General features: G+C 41.0%; 1 protein-coding gene across 9 annotated transcripts in view; it reads left to right on the top strand.

Annotated features, from left to right (window-relative positions):
• The window catches only part of LOC111243966 (platelet-activating factor acetylhydrolase 2, cytoplasmic-like), a 55,150-nt gene extending 30,873 nt beyond the window's left edge, over nt 1-24,277 (top strand). For 6 of the 9 annotated variants that reach the window (XM_086978555.1, XM_086978558.1, XM_086978554.1 and 3 more), the window contains 5 exons: nt 4,125-4,355; nt 8,724-8,913; nt 15,264-15,452; nt 20,820-21,138; nt 21,751-24,277. In XM_086978555.1, the coding sequence (XP_086834681.1) occupies nt 4,268-4,355; nt 8,724-8,913; nt 15,264-15,452; nt 20,820-21,138; nt 21,751-22,494 (1,530 nt within the window). In that variant the 5' untranslated portion in view covers nt 4,125-4,267 and the 3' untranslated portion in view covers nt 22,495-24,277. Of the gene's footprint in view, nt 1-4,124; nt 4,356-8,723; nt 8,914-11,134; nt 11,260-15,263; nt 15,453-20,819; nt 21,139-21,750 lie in introns of those variants that run through there. The other 3 variants (XM_086978560.1, XM_086978561.1, XM_022790433.2) reach the window with 3 other exon arrangements.

Genomic DNA, 24,277 nt, shown 5'->3' with positions numbered 1-24,277 from the left:
CATTTCGAAAGCCTACACTTCTGTCATGAAAAAAAATATCCTTTACAGTGGCAAGGTTGAATTTTGCTTTTTGATAACAAACTATCTGTCATATTTAACTACAAATGCGCCTACCATGCGTCACTATTAAGTTTACCCCTAAACTTACCAAAATAGATTGAAAGCTACACCTCGATATTCTTCCATATATGCTTGCTTCTAGACATCTGGTTAACCGACCAGCGCGTCGTTAGCAGGACCTTATACGTGAATTGGCCCTAGCGTCGTATTCGCTTATTTTGCTTCAGGATATCCCTCTACCTATTACTCGACGGGATATTAAAACAGGCTCGTTTCATTATTTTTATTTAATTTCGTGTAGTTCTTTTGCCTTTCTAACCCTGTTACCTCTTACAGTATTTGGCTTTACTTTGACCTGTCCTTCCTTGACCGACAGACAGTGACGGCCAAACAGGTAGTGCTGACAGAGGCCGATGAATGGACAGTTCTGCGGACCGATATTATGCCGTACCTACAAAACACTGGTAAACAGACATCTGTAGTGTATATATTTTATGAACTAATAGGCTTGGGCTATTACCGTCCCGGTCAGTCTTCGCCATAGGCCTGACCCCACCTTTTTCCTTGTGGAAAACACCAATAACACGAAAAACAACGACAACAAAAATTACGTTTGTTTATTCTTACGTACGTACACCCACGCACGAAGTAGTGACATGGGGTCAAGAATGCAGATGCCGACTAAAATCAGTGAGAGTCACTTCTATGCCTCCAAACTCGCGGACAAAAACAAGCATGGAAAGCTAGTATAACTTACCAGTTGCTCGTATACCGCTCATATGTGTACAAGTTAACAGCCGATACGTGAGTATTTGCAAAGCTGACGTGATTGCAACCAAGCAAAAAAAAAGAACACAAACTATTCCCGATTCGAGTTACCCGGCTGGTCTGGATGAACTCCTAACATCAAAGGCGATGTTCCACAGCATCGAGCACCAGGTTCGCATAATAACCGCGTCCTGTTTTCGTGGGAAATTCCTGCAAGCCGGCGTGTACCGTAGTGGCAGTGAGGCAACTCGAAATGTTCTAAATGGACAGAACCGTGTTGGAAGTTGATAAGAAAAATTCAATAGAAGGATTTTATGACAGTAAAAGACGGTTGCAGCAATAACAGAGATTTGAACCGCGGTAAGGAAGACGGTAAAAAAAAGCAACACGGTAACAGTGTGCCGTCTGTGGGAAAACATATCCCTACTCAAAAAGCTTATCATGTGTTATCTTTTGAGGGTATGCCACTCGTATGCTAGGTTACTGGGTTACCTGAATATTTAATCTATCGAATCTTAAAGAGACGCATTGAGAACCGCATCAAATAGATAAAACCGAAGTACACGCACCAATCTCGTACCATTTAAAGGAAAACCGATACACACCGTTACTGACAGTTGCCACAAGGCTGACAAAGCTAAAACAACAAAAAGCGAAGCTTAACGATTTTTAGTTCAGAAATTTGACCAATGTCAGTACCAAGCTAGTTTCTACCGTGTACTAACAACTGAGGTTACTCATTATTTTGCATTGGGACGCCCTGTTTTTGCTTAGCGCCAAGTGAAATTTTATGGTTAGTTAATCTCACTCAACGTAGAAGTACGCTGAACACTTATAGAGTACTCTAACAGGATATATATCTATATTTTTTTCCGTTTCCCGACTAAATGAAACCCAAGAGCATTTCCTATATAATGAATGATTTCACTATTTGAATATTCCCTGGTCTGGTTTTTCGCCTCTTTTTTCCTGTATAGACAAGACCACTGGACACTGCACCTAGCTTAGTCAAGCCTGCCTAAAGGCTTTTCCTTTATTTCTTTTTGTCTAGCTAACAATCGTTTTGTCCTAGCAACGTTAGGGCCTCGCCTTGATTTAGGCGGGAGCGGAGCAGAAGGCGATTAAGAACTCTGAGGGTTTGTTGGATTACACTACGCATTGTTACCGCAAGAGCAACAAAGATAGGGCAAAAGAAATTGACGCCACGTAATGAAAAGCTATCTTGCTCTGAGGGTGCGTTGAGCGTTAACTGGAAATGGCAAGGAGGAAGTATTCTTCAAGTGATGGAGATCTTTTGTTGTGTTCAGTTCTAGTATATCGTTGTTTACGGGGGCGACGTAACAAAATATTCCGGGGAGTTTTTGCGCGCGTGAAAAACGCAGTTAGTACGACACGGCTTTCACAGATAGGGAACGCAACGCGTGCACTCCAACTTGAAGTTCATGTCGTTAGAGAAATACACGAAATACGTCACTTTTTTTTATTGCAAACGCCAGCTACGATGAAGCTAATGAATTGTTAAAAAGTTTGATTATGGCCCATCAATACAATTTAGATCTGCCCATTCTATTAATTATTTATGTATAAGAAAGATGTTCTGCCTGCCTAGTTGATACACGACAGATGTCCGTGTAACAACGTTGTATAACTATTTTGTTAGCAAATGGCTTTTTTAATATGGGCGTTCCTGGAGTATTTTAACGGAAAAGCCAGGATACGGTCGAGTAATTCCATGGTGTTTATAAAGGGACGTCTGTAGTGTTAAACTACAGTGTGTTGTTTTCCATTAATACTCGCAGCTGATGCTAATCAGTTGCTTTTTATGTGGCAGGAGCCAAACTGTGTAGGCCGTAGGCTTTTTAACGTTATCATAAAATAACAGCGGGTGTCCTGTTAAGACTGTCAGATAATTTTTTTGAGTATAACTTATTTGGCTAAGTGTTAATCTTTTTTCGTGGCAGCTTTATACAAAGGGCCTTTTTAATATACTATGGGATGATTAAAATATAAAATAATACATGGTGTCAGTCTAGCATGCCAGTAAATACAACAGGCTTGGGAGGTGTCCTTCGAGGTACGTTTCGAAATAAGCTTCCATTTATCCTGAGATGGAAAGCGAAGCCTGGGACAGCTCAAAAAAGCTTTTTAGAAATGCATCTTGTAACTTATCCTACCTAATATAATATAGTGTCTTCGTGTGCACATGATCATTAAACGAAAGGTTGTCCTTACTGGTCTTTAGTATATATCTCTCAAATCAACGATTTTGAATAACTTTAGTCATGTGATGAGTAAGTTACCGTTCAAAATGAATATGTTATAATAGATATTCCCCGTTTACGAAGCAAAAATTGTATTTTGTTGTTTTTACGATTGTAGACTTAAATGCTTTATTATATCGTTTGTGTTTTATGGTAGCTACCACTGGAAACAGGCGAAACACCTAAAACTTACTTCGGTATAAAACTGTTGGTTTTTAGGTACGCGCAATATTCACCTATTTTCACAAAATAAGAATACTATATATTTATATATAAAATATTCTGTATTTACCAAACTACACGACAGGTGTGGCCGAAGAACAAAAACAGATAAAGTGCAATAATAACGATATAGGTAAGAACTTAAGACTATCCATGTGTGTGGGGCGCACAGCCAAGGTTGAAACGTTCTAGCGGGGAGCCTTTTCCCCCATTCATTTATCTACCCTTAACGTATAGGGTTTCTCCCTTACAGAAAGGCGTTTACACACATAGAGAAATGGTTCAACGTTTTTATTTCCTGTTGAATATCTGCCTTCCTAATGGTTTTCAGCGTTAGGGTCGTTGGACATTTCTTCTCCTCATCCTCTTACGCAGAAATCACCTCAATATCCACGCAGGAGTAAGAGTTCGAACTAATGAGTCACAAAAATCCCCAACTACCCCCTGGGTTTGTCCGCATATAGCATAACGGTGACGTTATCAGAAACTGTCATTGACTGTTTTACTAGGAAATAAATAGGAAATGGCAAAAAAGCAAACTTATTCGTGCTTCATTATAGATTGGAGATTAATGATGACTTTCACACATGGGCTTCTTTTTACGATGCGACGTTTACTACGTTATTAAAAGGAAGTTTATTTAATTTAATTGTATGTACTAACCCTAAGCTATCAAACACTACAAATTTAAGAATTTTGTAAAAAAACATAAAAAAATGTGCCATTTATTAGAGAGTTGGAGTCTTTATTGTTATTTGGGAAGATCAAGTATCGTATATTTGTTTTCGTATTTTGTGAACAATCCAATTTCAGACGGCATCGCGATACTAGCAACGGCAGTCGGCGCATAAAATCAGCCTGCTACCTGGATTCTGAGTGGTAAATTGGACTTAACCGTTTGGGTCGAAGAGGATATCCACTTTATCTGTCTATTGTTGGCGTGAAGCGTGGCCTCGATGGAGGATGGGGAACGAGACCGCGATAAAACGCTTTCAACAGAGGGCATCAATCACTTGCCCCTCCCACGTGGTCGGTATAAGGTAGGTTACGCAAGCTTCGTTGACTGATATGCAAGGGATAACTACACTGTAGCCGATCTTAAAAAAAAATTAGTAAAAAAAAAAGCTCATGTTGAAGTAATGGTAAGTCACATTTGAAGGACACTTAAACTTTGAACTAAACAATTTCAGTTTGTCAACTGACTTTAGGGGACCGCCAATCTTAAAGCCTTTCTCTGGACACGAAATGACCTGCATGTATATACAGCCGACATACAGTTCAAAATACTAATGATCCAGAAGGCTGTTTTGCTGCAGGCAAATATCATACGTCGATTACGCAAGTCTCTCGTTTAATAGATTCATCGCGCATTACCGTATCTCGTCGCTTAATGAGATGGCAGCTACAGGTAACTCTGTTTTCGTGGGGCTGTTCTTAATCTCTAGCGAGCTCCCTGTTGTAGATGTCATCCCATTACCTTTACTTTGTCTATAGCATATTCTCATTTTTTATGCGTAGCTTGATGAAGATGGCGCTATGAGTAGCCAGCTATTAGTTTTCTCAAGCTATTTTGCCATAGGAACATAGAGCTGCTTGTAACGGCGAACCATAATCGTTCTGTTAGAACAGTGCGCTCCAAAGCCTGGTCCGAAAATAGTAAATCGTTAATAATCGGGTTCGAGAAAAGAAACACTTAACACGGTTATCAGAAACATTTCAGTCGAGCCATCAGCGAGCCGAGAGAGATTTCAGAGAGCCGAAGACTCCTACTAAAGCTACACACCAATGTGTTAACAGCTCGTGACGAACACCACTTACGAACCCGCGCAAATCACTGCTGCCACCCAGAAACTAAAAGAACATATGTATATGCAAAAGGAAGATTTTTATCTTCTATTTTGCATCACTTTAATACTTAATAATCCGATTAGGTCTTAAATGTTTCCTTTACCGAGCTCTAGCATTATGTTTATCAGAATATTTCCTATGAGTTTCAGATCACCCTGTAGAGATATAAAAGTTGGTAGCTAGTCATTCTATTTGGCCCCATTTTCCTATGAAAGAGCCACACAGTTTGCTGCCAATGGACATTCTACGTATGTTCGATCTTCGGTTATAACACGATTCCTCGATGAGTCCTTATCGTTTTCTCTGTAGGAACATGTTACGAGTTGCCTTTAGGGATCATCAACATCAATAAAAAAGATAGAAGCTTCATTACAGTAGTAGCCTTGCATATCCGAGTCGTTATATTGTGCACGTTTATTTGATCGCACCGCAACTGCGGTACATCTGACGTTGAATTAGTTGCTTGTTAAAGGAGATGTTGTACAGGAAATGTGTTTCCGCTCCCGAGCGACAAAATACCTCTTCTTCGCTCATTGATTTAGCCGACCCAAGTACACATAGCACGTACATATAGATTATTATTCTTTATGGATTTGTGGTGCATATTCTCTACGCTAGTAGATACAATCACGTAACTCCACTCCTACAGTGGATCGTATCTCGTGCGATTCCGGCTCATAAGTTATCATCTACTGCGCAAGTGTATGGCCAGTGCAGCCGTCGAGACATTAAAGAGAAATACTGCGTTCGCGCACCAGAAGGACTCACGACAGCCATAGGGTTCCATAAGCGGAGAAGGCACACCGCACCCCGCCAACCCATACGAATACCAAAATAAGATGTCCTTAACTGCGCGACCACGGTTGCCGTGATGTGACGCAAGACCCCCTCATCCAGAAGTGACTGCTGGAAGAGCAGCAATGCCTAATGTTTGTGTTACTATGCGGGATTTTATTAATACTGCCTGCCACTATCTGGGCTGTATCGGAAGGTAATAAACAAAGAACTGTGAAAGTGGGGATTTTTAACCGCGTGCTACCTAATTCTAAGTGGCAGGAGAAGGGAGGTGGCTAACGATTGCCCTTCCTTTTGCCCACCAACGTAATAGCGTCTTCATATTGTTTAACGGGCTTGTTGCAACTACTCAAGAACATCCGGTTTTTCCTGTAGCTTGTCTGCCGGTAAGTCTCGGTTTTTGAGCACCACTCTACTGTGGCGAAGTTCGAGATGCTATGAGTCAACATATTCGTTTGTTGCGTTTACTGATCGGTCTAGGGTCTCCCTTACGTTAGCAAAATTTTCGCATAGTGCAGATGCTTTTTTCTAGAGTTTTACATCCAGCGATACTGTGGTTAAGCATTAACTCAGACATCTGGCTGGCTCCGGCATGAAACGAGGTGTATCTAGGCTTGCTTTCAAACATAGGCCATTTCACTAAGTGTGCTTAAATTTAGTGAGCAAACACTTTAGTATTGCCCTATTGCGAGGACCACTACTGCGCATGCTGCGATGCAGCTCGACGAGCCTGAGTATAAAAAAGAGCTCAGTGAGAGGAAATGGCGCAGTTCGGCGATTGGCAATGCAAGACGGCAGAAATATGAGGCGCGGCTCATGTATATATACTGTAACCCATGTGGAACTAAGAGATTTACGTGGAGTGCTCTTGAGTGCGTCTCCTATTGAGTTTGTTTTCGTGTTTTTCAGCAAAATGCATCCCTTCAAAAAAAACGGTGAAGGTCCGCTTTTAAAGCATCCTTAACATTTCGTTGCCGATACCTTGTGAAACTCTCTCGTGACGTTCTCCGCCCGACCTTTCCTTCTGCATACTGGTAAGCGCAACTGCTTCTGCAGGGCGTACCCGCGAGTGGCTGTGGTCATAAAGTTACCGCAACTAGCAGTTCATGGGGCTTGTAAAAGGTCGACAAGCAAGTTGTGCTGAACCCCAACTATGGGATCTCCGGACGATATGACATCGACAATTCAGTCAGGGAAAAACCTTCAGGCGAGGAGAGACAAGGCCAAAGAATAACTTGCGACAATCGGTACAATGGAGAGTTACTCTATTTTTCTTTAATTTCGCTATAAACATGAACAAAGACTGGGAGTTCCGTAGTTTTTCGAAATAAAGAGATTTCCCGCAGGTTACCATTGGTCCTTTCTAAGCGTCGGCGCACCTCTTACGATAGGTATGATGGCGCGAGAAACTCGAGTAACTAAGTGCGCCACATTGTGACGTACATATAGAGATGCGCGTACCCTTCCACGTCGAATAAAGTCCTGCGTCGAATAAAGAACTTAACAGAGCACACTTGTCAAACGTTTTATGGAAACGGAAAAACCGTACGACTAAACACGAACACGGTGCACTATATCGATCTTCAAGCCCACAGGTGTTGATATACGAATGAGTAGCACGACCGAATGTGCGAATCCTACAGTCTTCCCTTTAAAGACCTGTATTCTGCAATACTATGTAATGCGGTTAGGTAAATGCAGGTTCGTGCTTGCAAATAGAGAGTTCTATAGTGGTATTATTAAAACGTTTTTGACTATACGAATGATAGCAAAGTAAGTCAATTTGTGGTGTTCAACTATCATTAAAACGCATACGGCATGATATTACGGAGGTCACAGAAACAGTAATTTGTGAACTTTCCGTCACAGTTGAAGAAATGTATTAGACAAAGTGAAGCAAGATCTCTCGACAAATTTACATATAGTGAAGTATAAAGTGGAGACCCTCAAGCAAATAAGTAATTTTTACAAGGGATCTTTTGTTCGCCCTACACAACACGAACAAGAAATACTGAACCCCAAGATGCAAAACAGAGAGATACCAGCGATATGCATAATATGTTGCTGAGGCGGAAAAGGCAGGAGGCAGAAGTTGAAAGCGCTTAACATAGCTCTACGTAAAATCAGACATCTCTGATTTACAAAGCAGCGAGAGCTGCTTGGGTGCCCCTGGGGTTCATCGATTAGTTGTAAACATGGCTGATAGCGGTAGCTAGAAACTGGGGAAGGACATAAAGGAATGTAACGAAAGCTTTTTAACCATATCTGTGCGTATAACTATAGCAAGTCTGCCGGCTCCAGGGAGTCCAAGATTTGTCTGCAGTACCGGACGGAAAACACAAAGTACATGGCTGTAAAAGTATCGAATATATCTATCTATATGTCGGAAAGTAACTTTGGATCAGGGTGCCTCAAAATGGAAAAAATTTAAATCTAACGTTACAAATAAGCGGGCATCTAATTAGGTGAAAATGGAATTTGCATTCTACACAAATGCGGTTTTAAATATAAGTTTTAATTTGCATTTACATCTATCCTAGCGTTAGCACATTTGGTCTTCCCTTTATAGACGTTCGAAATGTCAGTTCCCTACAGCATATGAGTCTTTTTATTCAATTTCGTAATTTTTGCCTGTTGGTGCCCAATCACAGTATTTGTCCTATAATAGAAAAAAAAAAACATTATAGACGATTTGTTGAGATTTGAGCTATTCATCTTTTAGAATTTAATTTAATCCTTAAGTACTTGGGACAATTACGATACAGGTAGGCTCCGTAGACATGTTGAACGGCGTCACTCGGGATCGAGGCGTCCTCTTCCGTATCTTTTATCCGTGCGATGAAAGGTCGCATATCGTGGAGGATGTCGACCGCAGAACAACCTGGCTACCGCAACCAGAGAAGAAGTATTCTGATGGCTATGCCAAGGTGCACGGAAACCTTACCTATTTCACGCACAAGTAAGTCCTCTGAAATGCACTTCATTTCAATTTTTTTTTAAAATTTTTTGTGTAGAAAAATAATATTCTTCACATAATAATGATTTTTATGACACATATATTATGACGTCTGGTATCGACCGCGGGACTTGAATTAGTCATCTGAACGAATTCAGTTAACTGGGCCGGAAAAGCATTATATACCTTGGACTGTCGGAAAAACCGTTTCTAAGCCAAAACTGAAATAAATGTTTTTTTTTTTTTAAATCTATTTCAAAATAATAGTACCGGATAAAATATGCGCTATTTTGATCAACAGCCTACCGTCATTTTCCTGGTAATACCATAATCCTATCGCCGTATAACTTCCGTAGTTTCTGGGCAAAAATTGTGACAAGCAGCACTAATAAAAGAGAGACCATAACGGATGATAGCTAGATGATGCGAGATCTGCGGATGCATTAGAATTTCCTATCCAAGTTCCTTCGAATGTCAGGCAGCTAAGGATGTGCGTGGATTGTTATTATTATCGTAGCAGACGACGCTTTTTTCGTTCACTAGTTCCAATCGATTTTTTCAATGGCTTGTTGTAGCCTACTTACCTCCGGACCTGATAGAGATTCGAACCATTTGTTTTTCCGGGCGATAGCAACCCATGATGAATCATTTTCTTCTAATTTCGCCAAACATATAGCATCAACATAATTTTTGGTGTCAGTCTGGACTTTGGTACAGATTCTGGAGCACATTTTTTTTATTTGCATATTACTATCCTTTCTTTAGATGGCTTTATTTCATTGGCTTTTTGTAGAATTTTGCAAATAAAAGTACGATCGGGTAAATTCTATTGCGTCAGTTTATGTGGCAGTTAAATATCGAGCTTTTTTTTTGAAAAAGATTTATTCAAGTGATATAAAACTGTTTAGCAGAGAAAGTTTAGTCCCACAGCGGTATCATGGGTACTCATATGTCGGTTGTCTCCCCCAACTTTTGCAATCGTTATTTCATCAATTTTTTCCGCACTAAGGGGAGCATTTTCCATATAGAAATTCTCGAAACGAAAGTCACCAATCATTCTTGGGCTGTTTCCTTCGATAACCCATCTTGACCATAAACAACACAAATGTACGGGTTTTTACACCGTTTATGCCTTTATGGTAATAAATTTGTAAAGTATGTTTTTTCGAAAAATTTTGCTCATTTGAAAGACATTCTATCTTAAATCCAATTAAAAGCGTTCCAATATTTTTAGTACATCTAGTGCCGCTGAACTTCAGCTTCTAAAGCACACCAACGCCGATTTGACGCAATTCATATGACGTGATATTTGTAGTTTTAACGTCGTCTAGCTTCAAAAACGATCATTAGTTTAAACACTTAATTAATGACTAATTAAACAATTTTTAACGACAGCTGAAACTCGGAGATCTTCTGATGTTCCGTTTTTAAAAGCTAAATAAAGTTAGCCATACAATGAGTTTTTTCGCAGTGTCATACACTGTTATTATCTCGTAGCTGCTTCGTATAACATGGAGATTGGATCTCCGATCAAACTGCCACGGCTGCTAGCATGACTGCACTCTTATTCGTCTTTATCTAGTAATACCACTTTCGAATAAACGCCTCTATAAAACCGCGCATCCTTTTCTCGAGAAAGAAACGTTGTAGTTAAATGTTTTATTCTGCATATGTTATACAAAATGTTGTACAAAAAAACCACCATTGGTGTGGATTGGAAAGGCATGCTGTGTTCTTAGAGTGCAAAGGGACTCTTCTCATCGTTGACTAGGTACTTATTCTAGGTCTTCTCACATCATACATACCCTGCTAGCTCACGTCCTATTTCTAAATTTTGGTTTACGGGAATAACACAGTAATACTTGTTCTTTATTAATGAAATTAAATTGTGGCAGTGGCAACAGCACATCCGATTCGTCTCCATTATATCTAAATGTTTAGTTTTACGTTCGGTACCGCTATTGGGCTTCATCAGACGTCGTGTTGCCTCCCACCCTTCACGCAACGAGGTATGTCTATGCCGGGATTCGATCCTAGACCACAATGTATTTCTATAAGTTTAGCATCAAATACCTTTACCACTAAACTATCACGGATGTCGCAACCGGTACCTAAAATTATCCAGTCACTCTGTACACTCGCCACTCATTTACAGTCTGCTACTGTAATTTACTTCATAGAAAGTTCGCTCTCTACTTCTATTCCGCATGTATTTTCTGCTCAGTGCCTCACAAAATGGAGGGTGAATACATGTAAAATGAAATACGGACTAACGGATATTGACAGAGGACGGCCGATGGTTAAGGATCGGACGCGCGCTCGTCTGGAGTGGAGGGCCATATCCGTCAAGTACGTAGCTTGCCGCATCTTTCACTCATACAATGTGTTTATCGTCAAACCTCAACTTCCTTCTGTTTTCCTTTCGAATAGGCCCCTATTTGCCAGCAATTTCGACTCCGCACCTCAGCCAATACATGGAAGCTTATTCTTCTCTTACCTTTTCCCTTTTCCCCAAACTCCTTGTGCTAGTAAGCTCCGAACTCCGTTGATCAGCTTTGGCTAATCTCTGATGTTGACTGCCCATGTTTAGCCGTTTGTCTCCCCTTCTCTACCGCTTCTGACAGTCTACTACTATTGTTTGCTACATCATTTATTATCCGCCGAAACGATAGGTGTCTGCTGACTCGCCAACTTCGCAGCGTCAAATCCGTACCTTCGCTTCCTTCGATGAAGAGCCTGCCTCGGATTGCCAGCGTAGGCGTAGGGGTTCGGTTCTTGGCCTATTTCTCGTAATGGGACTGTAGCCGAACGCGTGCGTCGCCTGGGCTGGCAGTCCGAAGAGGACTTACACATTACTTCGTGAAGAGACGGGAAGGTAGCGAATCTCTTTGCAGTCGGTCGCTGTCGAATTAGCAGGGAATTAATGTGTCTCTCTTATTAGCGATACTATGGAGAGTGATCTGTGTGGTAGGCGGTTGGCAAGAACTAGGGATCTTTTCTATCATCTATCTATACGTATACTTTAAACATCGAATAGCAGAATGAATGAAAGAAAAAAACTGAGCCAGGGAAAAGAAGATAACAAAAATTCGCCAAAGTCATTAAACTTGAACAGTGTTACGATCAAGAATATAAATAATACATAGTCGCTAACTCGGGCATGGTTAAGGTATAGAGGTCCTAGTCGTTATTAGTCACCGACCCACGGTTTAGTCCTTCACAATAAAGAAGGCAAAAGCAAAGAAAATATTGCATCTCTTGAATATCTTGATATATAGTGCCTTCTGATTCGCCAGGCTTCATCGTATGAAGCTTCCTCTTCTATAAAATAATCCTTACTTGAATTTATTATGCAGGTCGTTGGAACATTATAGATTTCGCTATGGAAAACGTACGGGTCCATTTCAAATATATTTGACTCGTTTGCTGATACTGGAACATTAGGCACATAGAAAAAGATCGAATCCCCGTCTGTTATTTTTCCATCTATTAGAACGTGCGATGCTTACAATTCTGTAATCGTATGTACATCCTGCGAGATACCGTTTCCATGCTGACTTTGTCGACTATGGATTAAGCAGAGAAACCATAGAAATTATATAAGTTCTATCCCTGTCTAATTATATAGGTGAAAGTACGAGGTTCACTTTTTATAGACTTGTGCGACGTTTGTACTTGTCACAATGCTCTTGTAGGCATAATAAAAACCAGTGACCCCCAAGCAGGGCGCATTTGTCCAGGTCGAAATGCCCACTTCGGGACGAGGCAGTATTGTATAGAACGTACACTTTGATACGTCGTGAGAGATGGTGAACGCAATAAGGGTATAGAGACTAGCGAGATATGAAGCAGTCGTAAATGCTTTCGTTTAAACATAACGTACTACGACTAACATAGTCGAACCCGGGATATTTTGATTTGAGTTTCCTATAAAATGTGTCCCTCTTCCGCGAAATCACTGACTGATCGAACTGTTTCAATGCTTTAGAAATTTGTTTGAGGCCCTATAAGGATAAGTTTAATAGAAAACATAAACACGAAAAAGATCAAAACAAAAGTTCGTTATTACTCGCACTAATGAACTTGCCACTTCGAAATTTTGGAAGGGTCTACTTATCCAGTGTTTATTTGACCTTCGATATCTTAGACATAAATCGCGCAAATAGTTCTGCCTGCGTAATGCCAACAAAGAAAAGCATTACGCGCCAACAGCTTGCAAATTATTTTCTTTGGATCGAAGACCCTATCGACACCAGCCAATAAGCACGCAAGTGGACTACTTCTTAGTGAGACGAAGCGATAATTCTCTGCCAATCCGAAATCTCTCCCTCGAGACCTATTTTGGATATGCCTACAGCGATAAGCAGATTAATTGTCGATAGTGTGCCTGTTGTTTCCCAGGGTGTCCTTTATGGGAAGTAAATACACTTTGCGATACTACAATGTTTCTAATGGGAAATCGTTTGCCAATGGCAGATCCGATCCACGGATGGGCAATCAGATAACGAGATGCTGCGCATCAGATCGTAATTCATTTAACTCGACTGTTTTCAGGAATAACGAATTCGTAACGCAAGGTTACGTTTTTTTAAAAAGAAATTTCTTTTCTAGATTGAGATGAACATTTGCGGCCGGCCATGTTTCTTTGAAGGTGTGTTTTTTCTCTATTTCTATGAGTGTGAAAAATGAATGCCAGTTAAGGTAGATGGGCAAACTAATGAGGGGACGTCGTTTGAAGTCGCATAATTTTCCGATTAGAAATCCGCTCTTCCTGCACGCCTCTTCATTTATTTCTCTCTTTTGCCTACGTATAGTTTCAAAACATTTCAACAGATCCTCGAAGACTTCGACCGCCCCTGCTATTCCAGCAGGTTCCTATGTATAGTGTTAGCCCGCTGTCGCCAGTAACTCCGAGAAAATCAGAAAGAAGTCAAGAAAGTGTCAGATCAGTGAGGCCACGAGTCGAAGCCAGCTATCGACGGCCTTGCCACCACCCAGTAGGTCTAATTGGGCCAAAATGGCTCCATGGACATTTCAGAAAAGATTGCAGCGTTTGTCGCACAGACTAGTGCGTGCAAAGACGCCGGCAATTCTGGAATCATTCGGGAACCGTTCCGTGCTGACACCGCTGCATTCTCGAATAGACTGTGTCCGTTGAAGCAGCCATGCTATGAATAGAAAGAACCAAAACTCGTAGATTCGAGATACAAAAAAAAGTACAGGCAGTAATAGAAAACAGCATAACAAGTTGGAACTGTTCGCGCCAATAACAAGGCCAGTCGATTAGCAGCGCTCCTTCAGAAAATTCAAGTGGACTCAAGCTAGCAGCCCCCCCTTCGTCGCACGATATCGTACATTTATCGTATTTTTCACTATGGTAGTCCGGTGACGATTGGCAGCTAGAGCTTGAAGCAGGCGAAAATCAACAACTAAGAAAACGGAAACGAAAAGAAGAAAAAAAAAAACACTATCGGATAGAAAGATATGTTTTGTGGGGTGGGAAGGATTCGGTATTGTGAAAGGGCATAAAGTGGTACTAGTTGTTCAATATCCTACATGCTATTGATACCGCTATATTAGCAACTAGTTACCTCAGTTTCTCTCTCAACGTACGTTTTTACTTTCTACGAGGATCGAAACAGTGTTGGAGTACTAGGAAATATCGCGGGTGTAACGCGCAGGTTTCTATTATAATTAGATGGAGACAGTGGGATTTAGTGTTCTTAATAAAGGTTAAAACATGCAGGATAAACACAAGAGAGTGAGTTAATGCTCTAGGATAATTAATTATTGTTAGATAATTAAAAAGGATTGCGCCAATGTGTTGTATCGTATTAGTGCAAGTATTGTAATATATAAGTAAGTGTCAAATAATAAGAATTTTATATACTCGTCATCAGTATCACTATTGGCAAACTACACTATTTCATTAGGAAAATAGCATCGAGTAGATTACTGACATTTGCAACCTTACGACTCCGTATCCGTAATTTCCGCAATACAAAAAAATAAACTAAGTTATCTAAACATTACTTATTATTATAGACGCTTGAAAATGCGCTTAGAACTTTTTCTAAGAGTAGCTTGATTACCAGACATATACGTATTAGTGTACTCGTCATTAGCCCTGCGTTATCTGAGCTCTTCTTTAAAACAAATTTTTTAATCAAATATTCCAGATAGAAATGTTTCCAAATCGTGAATGGCTAACATACAGCAATAGCAAGTGTTTAAATCTCTTCTTTTTAATTTTACTTGTTTTTACTCGATTATTTATATAAAGCGGAATATTTCCTTTAGCCGACCGCGATTCATTTCTCGATCGTTCCTATTTTTTCATTTCTCGTTCGTAGGATACTCGGAAAGCAAACAGCGTCCTTATACGTTCCCGCTACAACGAACGGAAGGCCGGTGCGAGAGAACCGCAACGCATTTCCGCTGGTGCTTTTCTCACACGATATTGGCGAATGCCGAACTACAAGCTCGTCCCTCTGTATTGAGCTTGCCTCGCACGGCTGTGTCGTTGCGGCTGTTGAACACAGGTAGAACACTTTTTGAAGAAGGACCGACATTTTTAACGTCAATAGCCTAAAGAAATATCGAAACGCTTAATTTGTCTCGTTTGTATGTTTAGTAAACACTCGTTAGCTTAGTATTATCAGGACAACTATTTTATTTGAGTAGGCCGTTCAATAATAGGTACGCAAACACGACACGTCAGGTGGCCTAGAAGGTTATCTCTCTAGCTATGTTTTTTGGATTACATTTGCCTGATTACTACCGTTTGAATGTGAGAAAAATAGTCGACACTTGCAGAACCATGGCAGATTCTTTCGGGTGAGTTCTGACAAGGACGAAAGTTTTCGTTACTATGTTGTACAAAAGTTGCAGCCGATCAGTTGATAGCGCTCTGTAATGGCTACAAGAGCAAGAGAATTTACTATAATTATTTACTATTATTATTATTATATTATTCTAACTTCCCAAAGGGTACGTGTACAATTTTTATTGGAACTATATAGAAGTTCTTCAGTTGGAAATATATCAATAAGATGTACTTACGTAGGCCATTAGACGGCTGTGCGCAAGTTCGGTAAAATCTTTCTCCTGAGAGGTTGTTCTTAAATTGTTTTTGACGTCGTCCCCGTAAATGCATCCCTAGCTTTTTTACCTAAACACGTTTTCGAACCAAGTTATCACTGCAAAATATCCAAGAATTTTCGCTCATTGTAAACGACATAGCTCCTGTAATCCATTAGCTAATCGAAACAACTGTCCTCTGCCCTTATCTGCGACAAGAACAAAGTTCCCGCAGTACCAGGTCATTTCGTATGATATCTGCCCGCTTTGACACCAGCATTCATAAGACATACAAACGAAACCATAATACATCGTGCCCTTTCAGACTGATAACAGCGTTACTCATTGCGTGTGTTGCCTTTTGTCGACAAAGCCCCTAAGATAGGGAACCCATTTCAAAATCGCTTGCGTTACTAAGAAAAAAACTCTGACGAGTTCTTTTTGCTAAAAATCATCCAAGGATCCACTACTATTTTATACAGGGCCGGGCACTTCTCTTCCCGTCGTCCCTAGCTCCGACCACCTCCTGTCCGATGCCAGAATGATCTCAGTTTTTCTGCACCAGTTACCAAAGTTAATATATTCATTACCTATGCTATAGAAGCAGAAAATAGATGGCTATCAATTCCGCCCTGATAACGCCTTTTTCGCGATTTCCTCTGGACTACGCAATGTGTACATTTGTCTATTGAAGTTTTGTCACTGAATCTTTTATTCCTGCTGCCCTCCTACCAATTACGGATCGACAGACCGCTAAACCTCTCTTATCCCTTTCTTAATCTGAGAACAAGCGCAAAAGTACGCCGCTGGTATTTTCCATATACGCTTGTATTATATACGCTATATAGCCTGCTGTTATATGTCCTTTCTATGATTTATGATATGATAGTTATATTTTAAAATAAGATATATGGTCAACTGATTTATGACGCCATACTTCATATTATGAACGTGCGATCTTATTGAGGTAAGAGACTCTTCGACATTGTTGAATTCAACCTGTACATATATTTGACAACGGCGATGGTTAGCGTCATAGTTTCTGCAGTATATGTGTATGTACTAGTATATCGTATATGCGACAACCGAAATGTCGATAGTTCTTTTCAGTTAAAAATGTAACTTTCTCCTTGTTGAATCGATGGCCGCTTCTGACTTTCCCCTTCTATGATCAAGGTTATTATTTATAAGAAAGGCTTGGCATGTTTAGCATAAGATGCATTGCTCACAATGCTCCTTGTAACATTTCATATACGATTATAATTAGAACTATTAGTAACTGTGACCAAGACGTTAGCAGTGTATCGTTATTATGTCCGCTATGCAAAATTTTATACCATGTGTGCGACTGATCGTCGAATATAGTCAATCATTTTCTCGTTAGCGGTAATAATGACCAAGGGCGACTGATCTCACTACATCGAGTGTTAAGCTGTGCCTCGTTAGTTCCCAATCCGTGTTTTTCATGTGCAGTATTTCTTGCTATTTGACGCGGTTCCATGTGTCAGCTCAAGATCGGGCCCACCCATAAAACCTAAGACATACCAAAATTAATTGTATCTTTGATATTTGGCTTGTAAACGTTCCTTAAGATCCCTTACTAAACCTGCCTATCCCATTATGAACAACTTTGGAAAGGAATAAACCAATCTGCTATCCGCTTTAGGGTTTGAAATGCCCCAATTGGAAAATACCTTGGACCTCCCAGAACTGCTGCGGTAAGTTAGGAGTTAAATCTTCAAACACGAGGACATCGACTGCCTCGAATCCTTTAATAGCAATCCGCGTGCAGGCATCAATATTCTGCACGCATAACATTGTGTATAACTATTATCAACCTTAAGAATGTTCGACAGTGTTAATATGATTAAACCTGACAGCATTTAGAACTCAGTATTTGTGTAGAACAGCTTGGTATTTAAGTCTTTACCAATGGGAACACCGAATTTCAGATAAAACAGTCTTTCTTCAACCTTCCTGATACGCTGCACCTACCTCAGAGTCACTTCATAGCACGCTATCCAGTTCTATTTTGAGCCAATGGCTGTTATTTTCAATAACGACAGAAAAAAACTCATTAATGAAAAGCTTTTACGTTTACTATAACGCGTAAAAAACACTACGCTCTTATATATATGTTCGTATGAACATGTGTTGCGGGCATCGATTCGAAACTTAAAAAATACGGAGAAATTTAAATTTGTCACGTTACTAAGTAGGCTAATTATGGGAAACGATGAAGTGTTAGTGTGAATATAATTAGTCATTATTTTTTCACATCTGTGGTTAAATATGCTGTACACTGTGCTTAGGAAGAACAAGCACAAAAAAATGTGATTATGATCATTATATATTCGATATGGTGGAAGTATGATTGTGTGACGCACACAAAGTTAATTATGACGATCGGATCAGAATGTTGCGAGCATCACTTGTACACCATAAAAAGACCAATAAGGCAGTCAGTTTTGCTAGAGGTATAGGAAAGGGACCAGTATCGATTTGTCGAGGACTTAAGGACGAGGAGTAAAGCGCTGACGTTGTGATATGGGGTCTGGCCGTACATTCTTAGTTTTATATATTCGTTATTTCTGAAATGTGGTCTCTTTGCAGCTCATATGATTGGTCGGTAATAAGATGAATACAACAGGTTTGAAAATAGGCGATCCGAGGCAATCACTCAATAGTCGCACATGAGATATTCCTTACTTACTACACTGTTGAAACTCGGGAAAAAATCATTCGAACATGCTCCTAAAGTATCTTCTCCTCTAAGCGGGCCTGACGTCACTCGCACCAGTTGATCTGATCCGGCAGCCGATAAGGACCGACAATGGGCTAGGGATGAAGGCACACTACACTAAGGATCCGCCCAAGCAGTCACAAACCGACCACTTACACGCCAACTTACTATGTTTGCTTGACCGAAGAAAGGCTCCAGGCTATAGGAAGCTGTGGGTTAAGAAACGACTAAGGGAAAATTTGCAGCCATCCGAAGGAAGCGCCAAATTAACTGCTCCACCTGAGGTAAAAAACGTCTACGAGAAGCCCTGTAACGAGCTAATCGTCTCCGTGCCATTCAGCCAAGAGGACAACTGCAAGTGAAAGGTGTGGAGACAACGGCTGCTCAGTTTAACACCTCTGTCTGCTCCCTTTTGGTATTTTGTTCGGCTGACAACGCTGATTACTGACCATGACTGCCAGGGCTTCGTGAAAGTACTGGAATCTGTGAAAGGGACAATGGTACATGGTAGCTATAAAAAAAAGGGTAAACGATAACCCAGTCTCACACATCGACATAAATAGAGAGCATACAAAGGAATAGGTGGCTGAGAGAAATAGACGGGGTACTGGAGAGTTGGACTGTAGGGTGTCTCACCCAGTGTTTATTGCCAAGCTGTAAGCTATGTGTTCTGCCGCTGCACCGTAGGTCTCTGGCTGAAATCTTCGAAACCCTATCCTGTACGGGATGCCGTAGTGAATCGTATAACTTGCTGCAACGTGAGACGTGAGGAACGGGAAGAAGCCTCGATGTTCCGTGCCATTCATTTAATCAGGTTATTGGTTAAAGCGGATCAGGATAAAGGAAAAAACGGATATCCCTTATCAAAAGAGCCCTTTACCAAGGATATTTGAAGGAGTTTGCTTTTTAATATGGTAGAATGAATTATGTCTCAAATAAAGACTTGCGGAAAAGGGATTTTTTTGGGAATGATTTCTAAGCAGTTACTCACGATTTTTTTCAACGTTTACCAATCTTCCCCCCGCTATTCATGTACTAACAACTAGTACCTGCCATCCGATAACTCACCGTTAAGCGAAACCCGCAGAACAGCGTCACCTCGTTTGGGATAAACAGCAAAGTGCGCTTTCGGCTAGAACAAGGACATTCATTGCAGGAGCAATTTGCAAACGACAGATACACCTGACAAGGGCAAAATACACTAACTGAATTAAGGACACTCTGTTGAACAGATCTTGTGAGCACTAGGCGATTAGCCAGAAAAATATACCATCCACCACTGGGAAGAACAAATGCAGACAGAACAAAGACGACTCGATGAAGGTCAGACGGGGCTAAGCCAATCACTGGAACATATATACCGGATAACATGATGCTCGCGTGAGAAAGCTTTCTGGTCGCTTTATAGAGGTTTGGCACAAATGAAGCAAAATATGGAAAGCTAAAATTAAAGTATTCGCGTAGGCAAGATGGTCAAAGATTGAGTATAAAATAGATGTTGATCTAATTCAGAAGCTCGCAGGAAATCGCTGTGGCCAACTAATAGTTTATTGAGAGATGCAATAAAAAAGGAACAGAAAGAGATAAAGACTGCGCACAAGTTGTAACGACCGCGGGAACCTGATACTGTTATTCTTGTGTATTTTCCTTATCACGCGTTGTACGAGCATCAGTGTTGGCATCGTAGAATTGTGAATAGTGGAAGGGAGAAACCCAACTGTGAGACAGTCAGGAAATCAGAAGTGGATTTTTTGATTGGATATGGGACTGGCATATATATGCCTTCAGGCATCGACAAGATGAATATGTATATGTATAATTAACCACTCTGTTATTATAAGATGGTGAACACGATGTTTCAGGGATAATAGGCACATGCATGCTGAGTCTAGAGGGTCGCTGCTTCAATAACACGATTCAATAAACTCTAAACGATAAATGTATTGAATCCGATTAAAGTCTAGTAGTTTTTTTTTCATGTGGATACGTCTACCGGTTTATTGTTACAAAATATAAATACTCTGACTTCTGTTCACTATGCTTTTATCTATGTTAACGATTAATTTTTTTGTCGGCCTTGTTTCAGGGACAATACGGCCTGCCGGACATTCTATGTCGAACGGGTGACAGTATCGGCTAGCTGCAATGCGGACGGCGAAGAAGAGGTAGACACTGTTGACGGTGAAAAATCCCCCAATAATCAGACTTGGGATGAGGATAGGGAAGAGACGGATGAGCCGCTTCGCGGCGAAGAAGAGGTTCCAATGTGCGAATCTACTCTTGATGATGATGAGGACGAAAGTGATTGCGGTGACAGCGTCCAAGGAGAGCAGATCAGCACAAAGGATGGGCAGCTAAACGAATCCGCTGATGAAACTGACACATCTGCCAAATTTAGGACAAAGGTTGGCTGAGGATAAAAAGCAAATTTAAGAAAACAGTTAGCAAATTTTGAAATGATCAAGTATAGTGCTGTAGAATCTGAAAAATGAATAAAGTAGATGAAAAAGGACCATCGTATATCTCACACAAGGTTTCACAGAAGCTTGGAAGTCTAACGAACATCAGATATGTTCGAGCAGATAAAATCTGCTTTCGTACTCAATTGCTTGGCCTACGGGTGACCCATCAAACATCTTTTGATAGGCCACAATTAAATTCGGTTTTTCTCACTATTCCCTGAGTTCCTAATGAGTCAAAATCACTAAGACAGTACTAATCGGGTGTTTTTTTGAAGTGTGTAACACATGGTCCACAACCAGATAGTTAACAGAAATGTTCATATCAAACCCCTTTTCTAAATCGACTTGTAATAAATCATATCTAACGCAGTGATTTATCCTTACCTAACCTATGAATATTTATTACCAGCCCTTTACAGCCGTACTCTAAGGAGCTTCTAACGTTTACCCATACCTATTCGCCTTTTTGTCACTTTAGCGAGCATTTTTCTGTTGTTTCTGTATCCTAATATGTTTCTGTACCCTCCGTTTATGCCCTTTGCTTTCTGTATATAGACATTTGGCCAAAGCAGAACCGTCTGGGTGAACTATCGATCGATTGAGAAATCGCCATCGCTCTATAACATCCGCCTACGCCAGCTGCACCGCCGAGTGGCTGAGCTGATCCGCACGCTAAATTGTCTCGAGAAGATCAACGCGCGAAAGGCGTGTCGAAACGAGCTGCCGGACAACTGCTCCGCGGCGCTCGCCGGTATCATGGACCTGAACCGAGTCACTATCGTGGGTCGCGGTTTCGGCGGGGCCACGGCCTATATGACGCTGCAGATGGAGGAACGCACGCTGTGTGGGGCGGCTATCGATCCACTGATGTTCGTCATTCAGACGGACCGCCCCATCAACGTGTGTCGACCACTTCTGCTCGTTTTGAATAGCCGACATACGGCCCGCGAGGACGTCCGCATTATCAAAACGATGTTCCGTAAGACGTACACGACGGCGTACACTCTGTTGGGGTCAGCCAGTGACGCCCAGAGTGATTTGCCCTTCGTCCGCCAGCCCTCGCTGTGGAGTTCGCTAAGTCTGTCGTGGCCGATGGTTGCCCCGGGATCGTTCACGAGTCTTGATCTCGGGAGCAGCCTGCTTCTTCGGTTCATGGCAGACAAGTGTAACTTTTGCACTACGTTTATGGGGCCTAACCGCGAAAAATATGAAGACTACGTCCAGCGAAAGTCCAACCTGATTGAGGCCGGCGTTAAGATGCCGAGTCGGCTGTTCTCTCGGTATACGAATGCAAGATAATTGTTGTCGAATAGAAGTCGCGGGTGACAGGAAAGCGCCAAGAGAAGCAACGATTTTGTATGAAGCAACAATGTGAACACTTACATGGAACAGATATTGAGTAGCTGAGAAAACCAGATTGTCTATAGATCATCCTAGACCTGTCGCCTAGACGCCGGTGACAAAGCGGACGTTCTTTCTTGTATCTCCGTAATCTCTGTAATCATCAGGCCATGTAAAAGGGGTAAGATTCAGCTGAAAAGGATAGTCTGCGCTATCTGTATAAAGAATGTGAACGTAAAGTCGGTTTTTCTGGTGGCTGACAGTGTCATCTTTGCGAAATCTAGCTGAAACTGCTAATAAATATTAAAGAGTCCCGGGTATGAATCGTGCATGGCTCCGGACCGTTCAATATACCGAGAGAGAGAATGAGGGAAAATATGACGGAAAGGAGCAGAAAAAGAAGCGAACAGCGCATTAGTTTTTGCGGCTTACGGAACATCTCATCATATCCGATCATACTGTATCTAAATATAAAGGCTAGATACGCACTGCTGGGACACGCGGGCGCACTAAATACTTGAGACAGACGTAACTAGTATATTATTGACTCCGAAATAAGCAGATATGGGAGTAGAAATGTGGTCGAGCGTTGATCAGAAACAGTCCGGTTGGAATGTGATAACATAAATTGTAAACGCCGCAGTGATACGTGCTACCTGACATCTGAAAAATTTAACAGGATATCTGACCAGACTGCATAATAAAATATCGTTCGTCCCATAATAAAACCCTATACATTTAGTCGGCCGAAGATACACTGTATTCGATTCCGCAACAGCTGCTCCCTTGCGTGCTACTCTCCTGGAAACAATTATTCATCGCCAGCTACCAACTTGATAGCGAACTTCAAATTTCGCGCGTCAGTGCTATACAAGTCTTATACGAAAGTACATCGTTTTTATTTAATTTCTTTCAAATAGACATGACATGCTTATATAGCTATCAGACTCACATACGACACCCACGCCGCTGTTTACTCTATTGTAAGCCGGAAACACCTATAAAAGTACTAGTTTATTTCCTATCGAAGTTCCATTGAACGCAATTAGCAGTTCGTACTACATGTACTTAAGTTTCTCGTCGATTAAACTTCGAACAAAGGACATAGTACATTCAGTTTACAAGTTGGCCTAAGGCCACAATAGCCTGCAGGTGACCTTCGCTTACAGAGGGTACATTTTCATTGTTATCTAACAGTTTCAAACATTGCGAATTTTGTGAGAGGCTTCACAGAAAACCATGTGACAGTGATACTTTTATCCCTTAGCCTGCAAATACTGAGCATAACTTTTCTATGCATATGTATATTCGATCATACTCCTTTCAACCTATTATATAAATTATTATTTCATTTTGTCCTCTTCGTTTCTCACTAGAATGATACCAGAAGCCTTTCTGTATCACCCCCTTGATTTTCCCGTTTACCCCTGACGTGCCCAATAGAAACTACTGCGATAGATTTTGCGCGTGAAATTTGAAAGCAAGCGGATAGCGGCCGAAGATTGGCCGCTAGCATCGCGACCATAGGCACCACATCTAGCCTTGACGCGACTTTAGGTAGCGAATGATATGCACAACATTTGCCAATTACTTTTGCGAACCACCCAGGTCTCTCAACATTTTATCGTGATTTCTGCTATATACATACTATAAGTTACAGGAATGTAAGCACACACACACGTACAGACTCAGAAGTTATATATACTTCTTTGTTTCGAAATATACAAATTCCTAACAAAAA

The sequence above is a fragment of the Varroa destructor genome, unplaced genomic scaffold (genome assembly GCF_002443255.2).
Source record: "Varroa destructor unplaced genomic scaffold, Vdes_3.0 BEIS01000002.1, whole genome shotgun sequence".
Lineage (NCBI taxonomy): Eukaryota > Metazoa > Arthropoda > Arachnida > Mesostigmata > Varroidae > Varroa > Varroa destructor.
The sequence above is the reverse complement of the archived record's forward strand: the minus strand, read 5'-3'. Positions and strand labels throughout refer to the sequence as shown.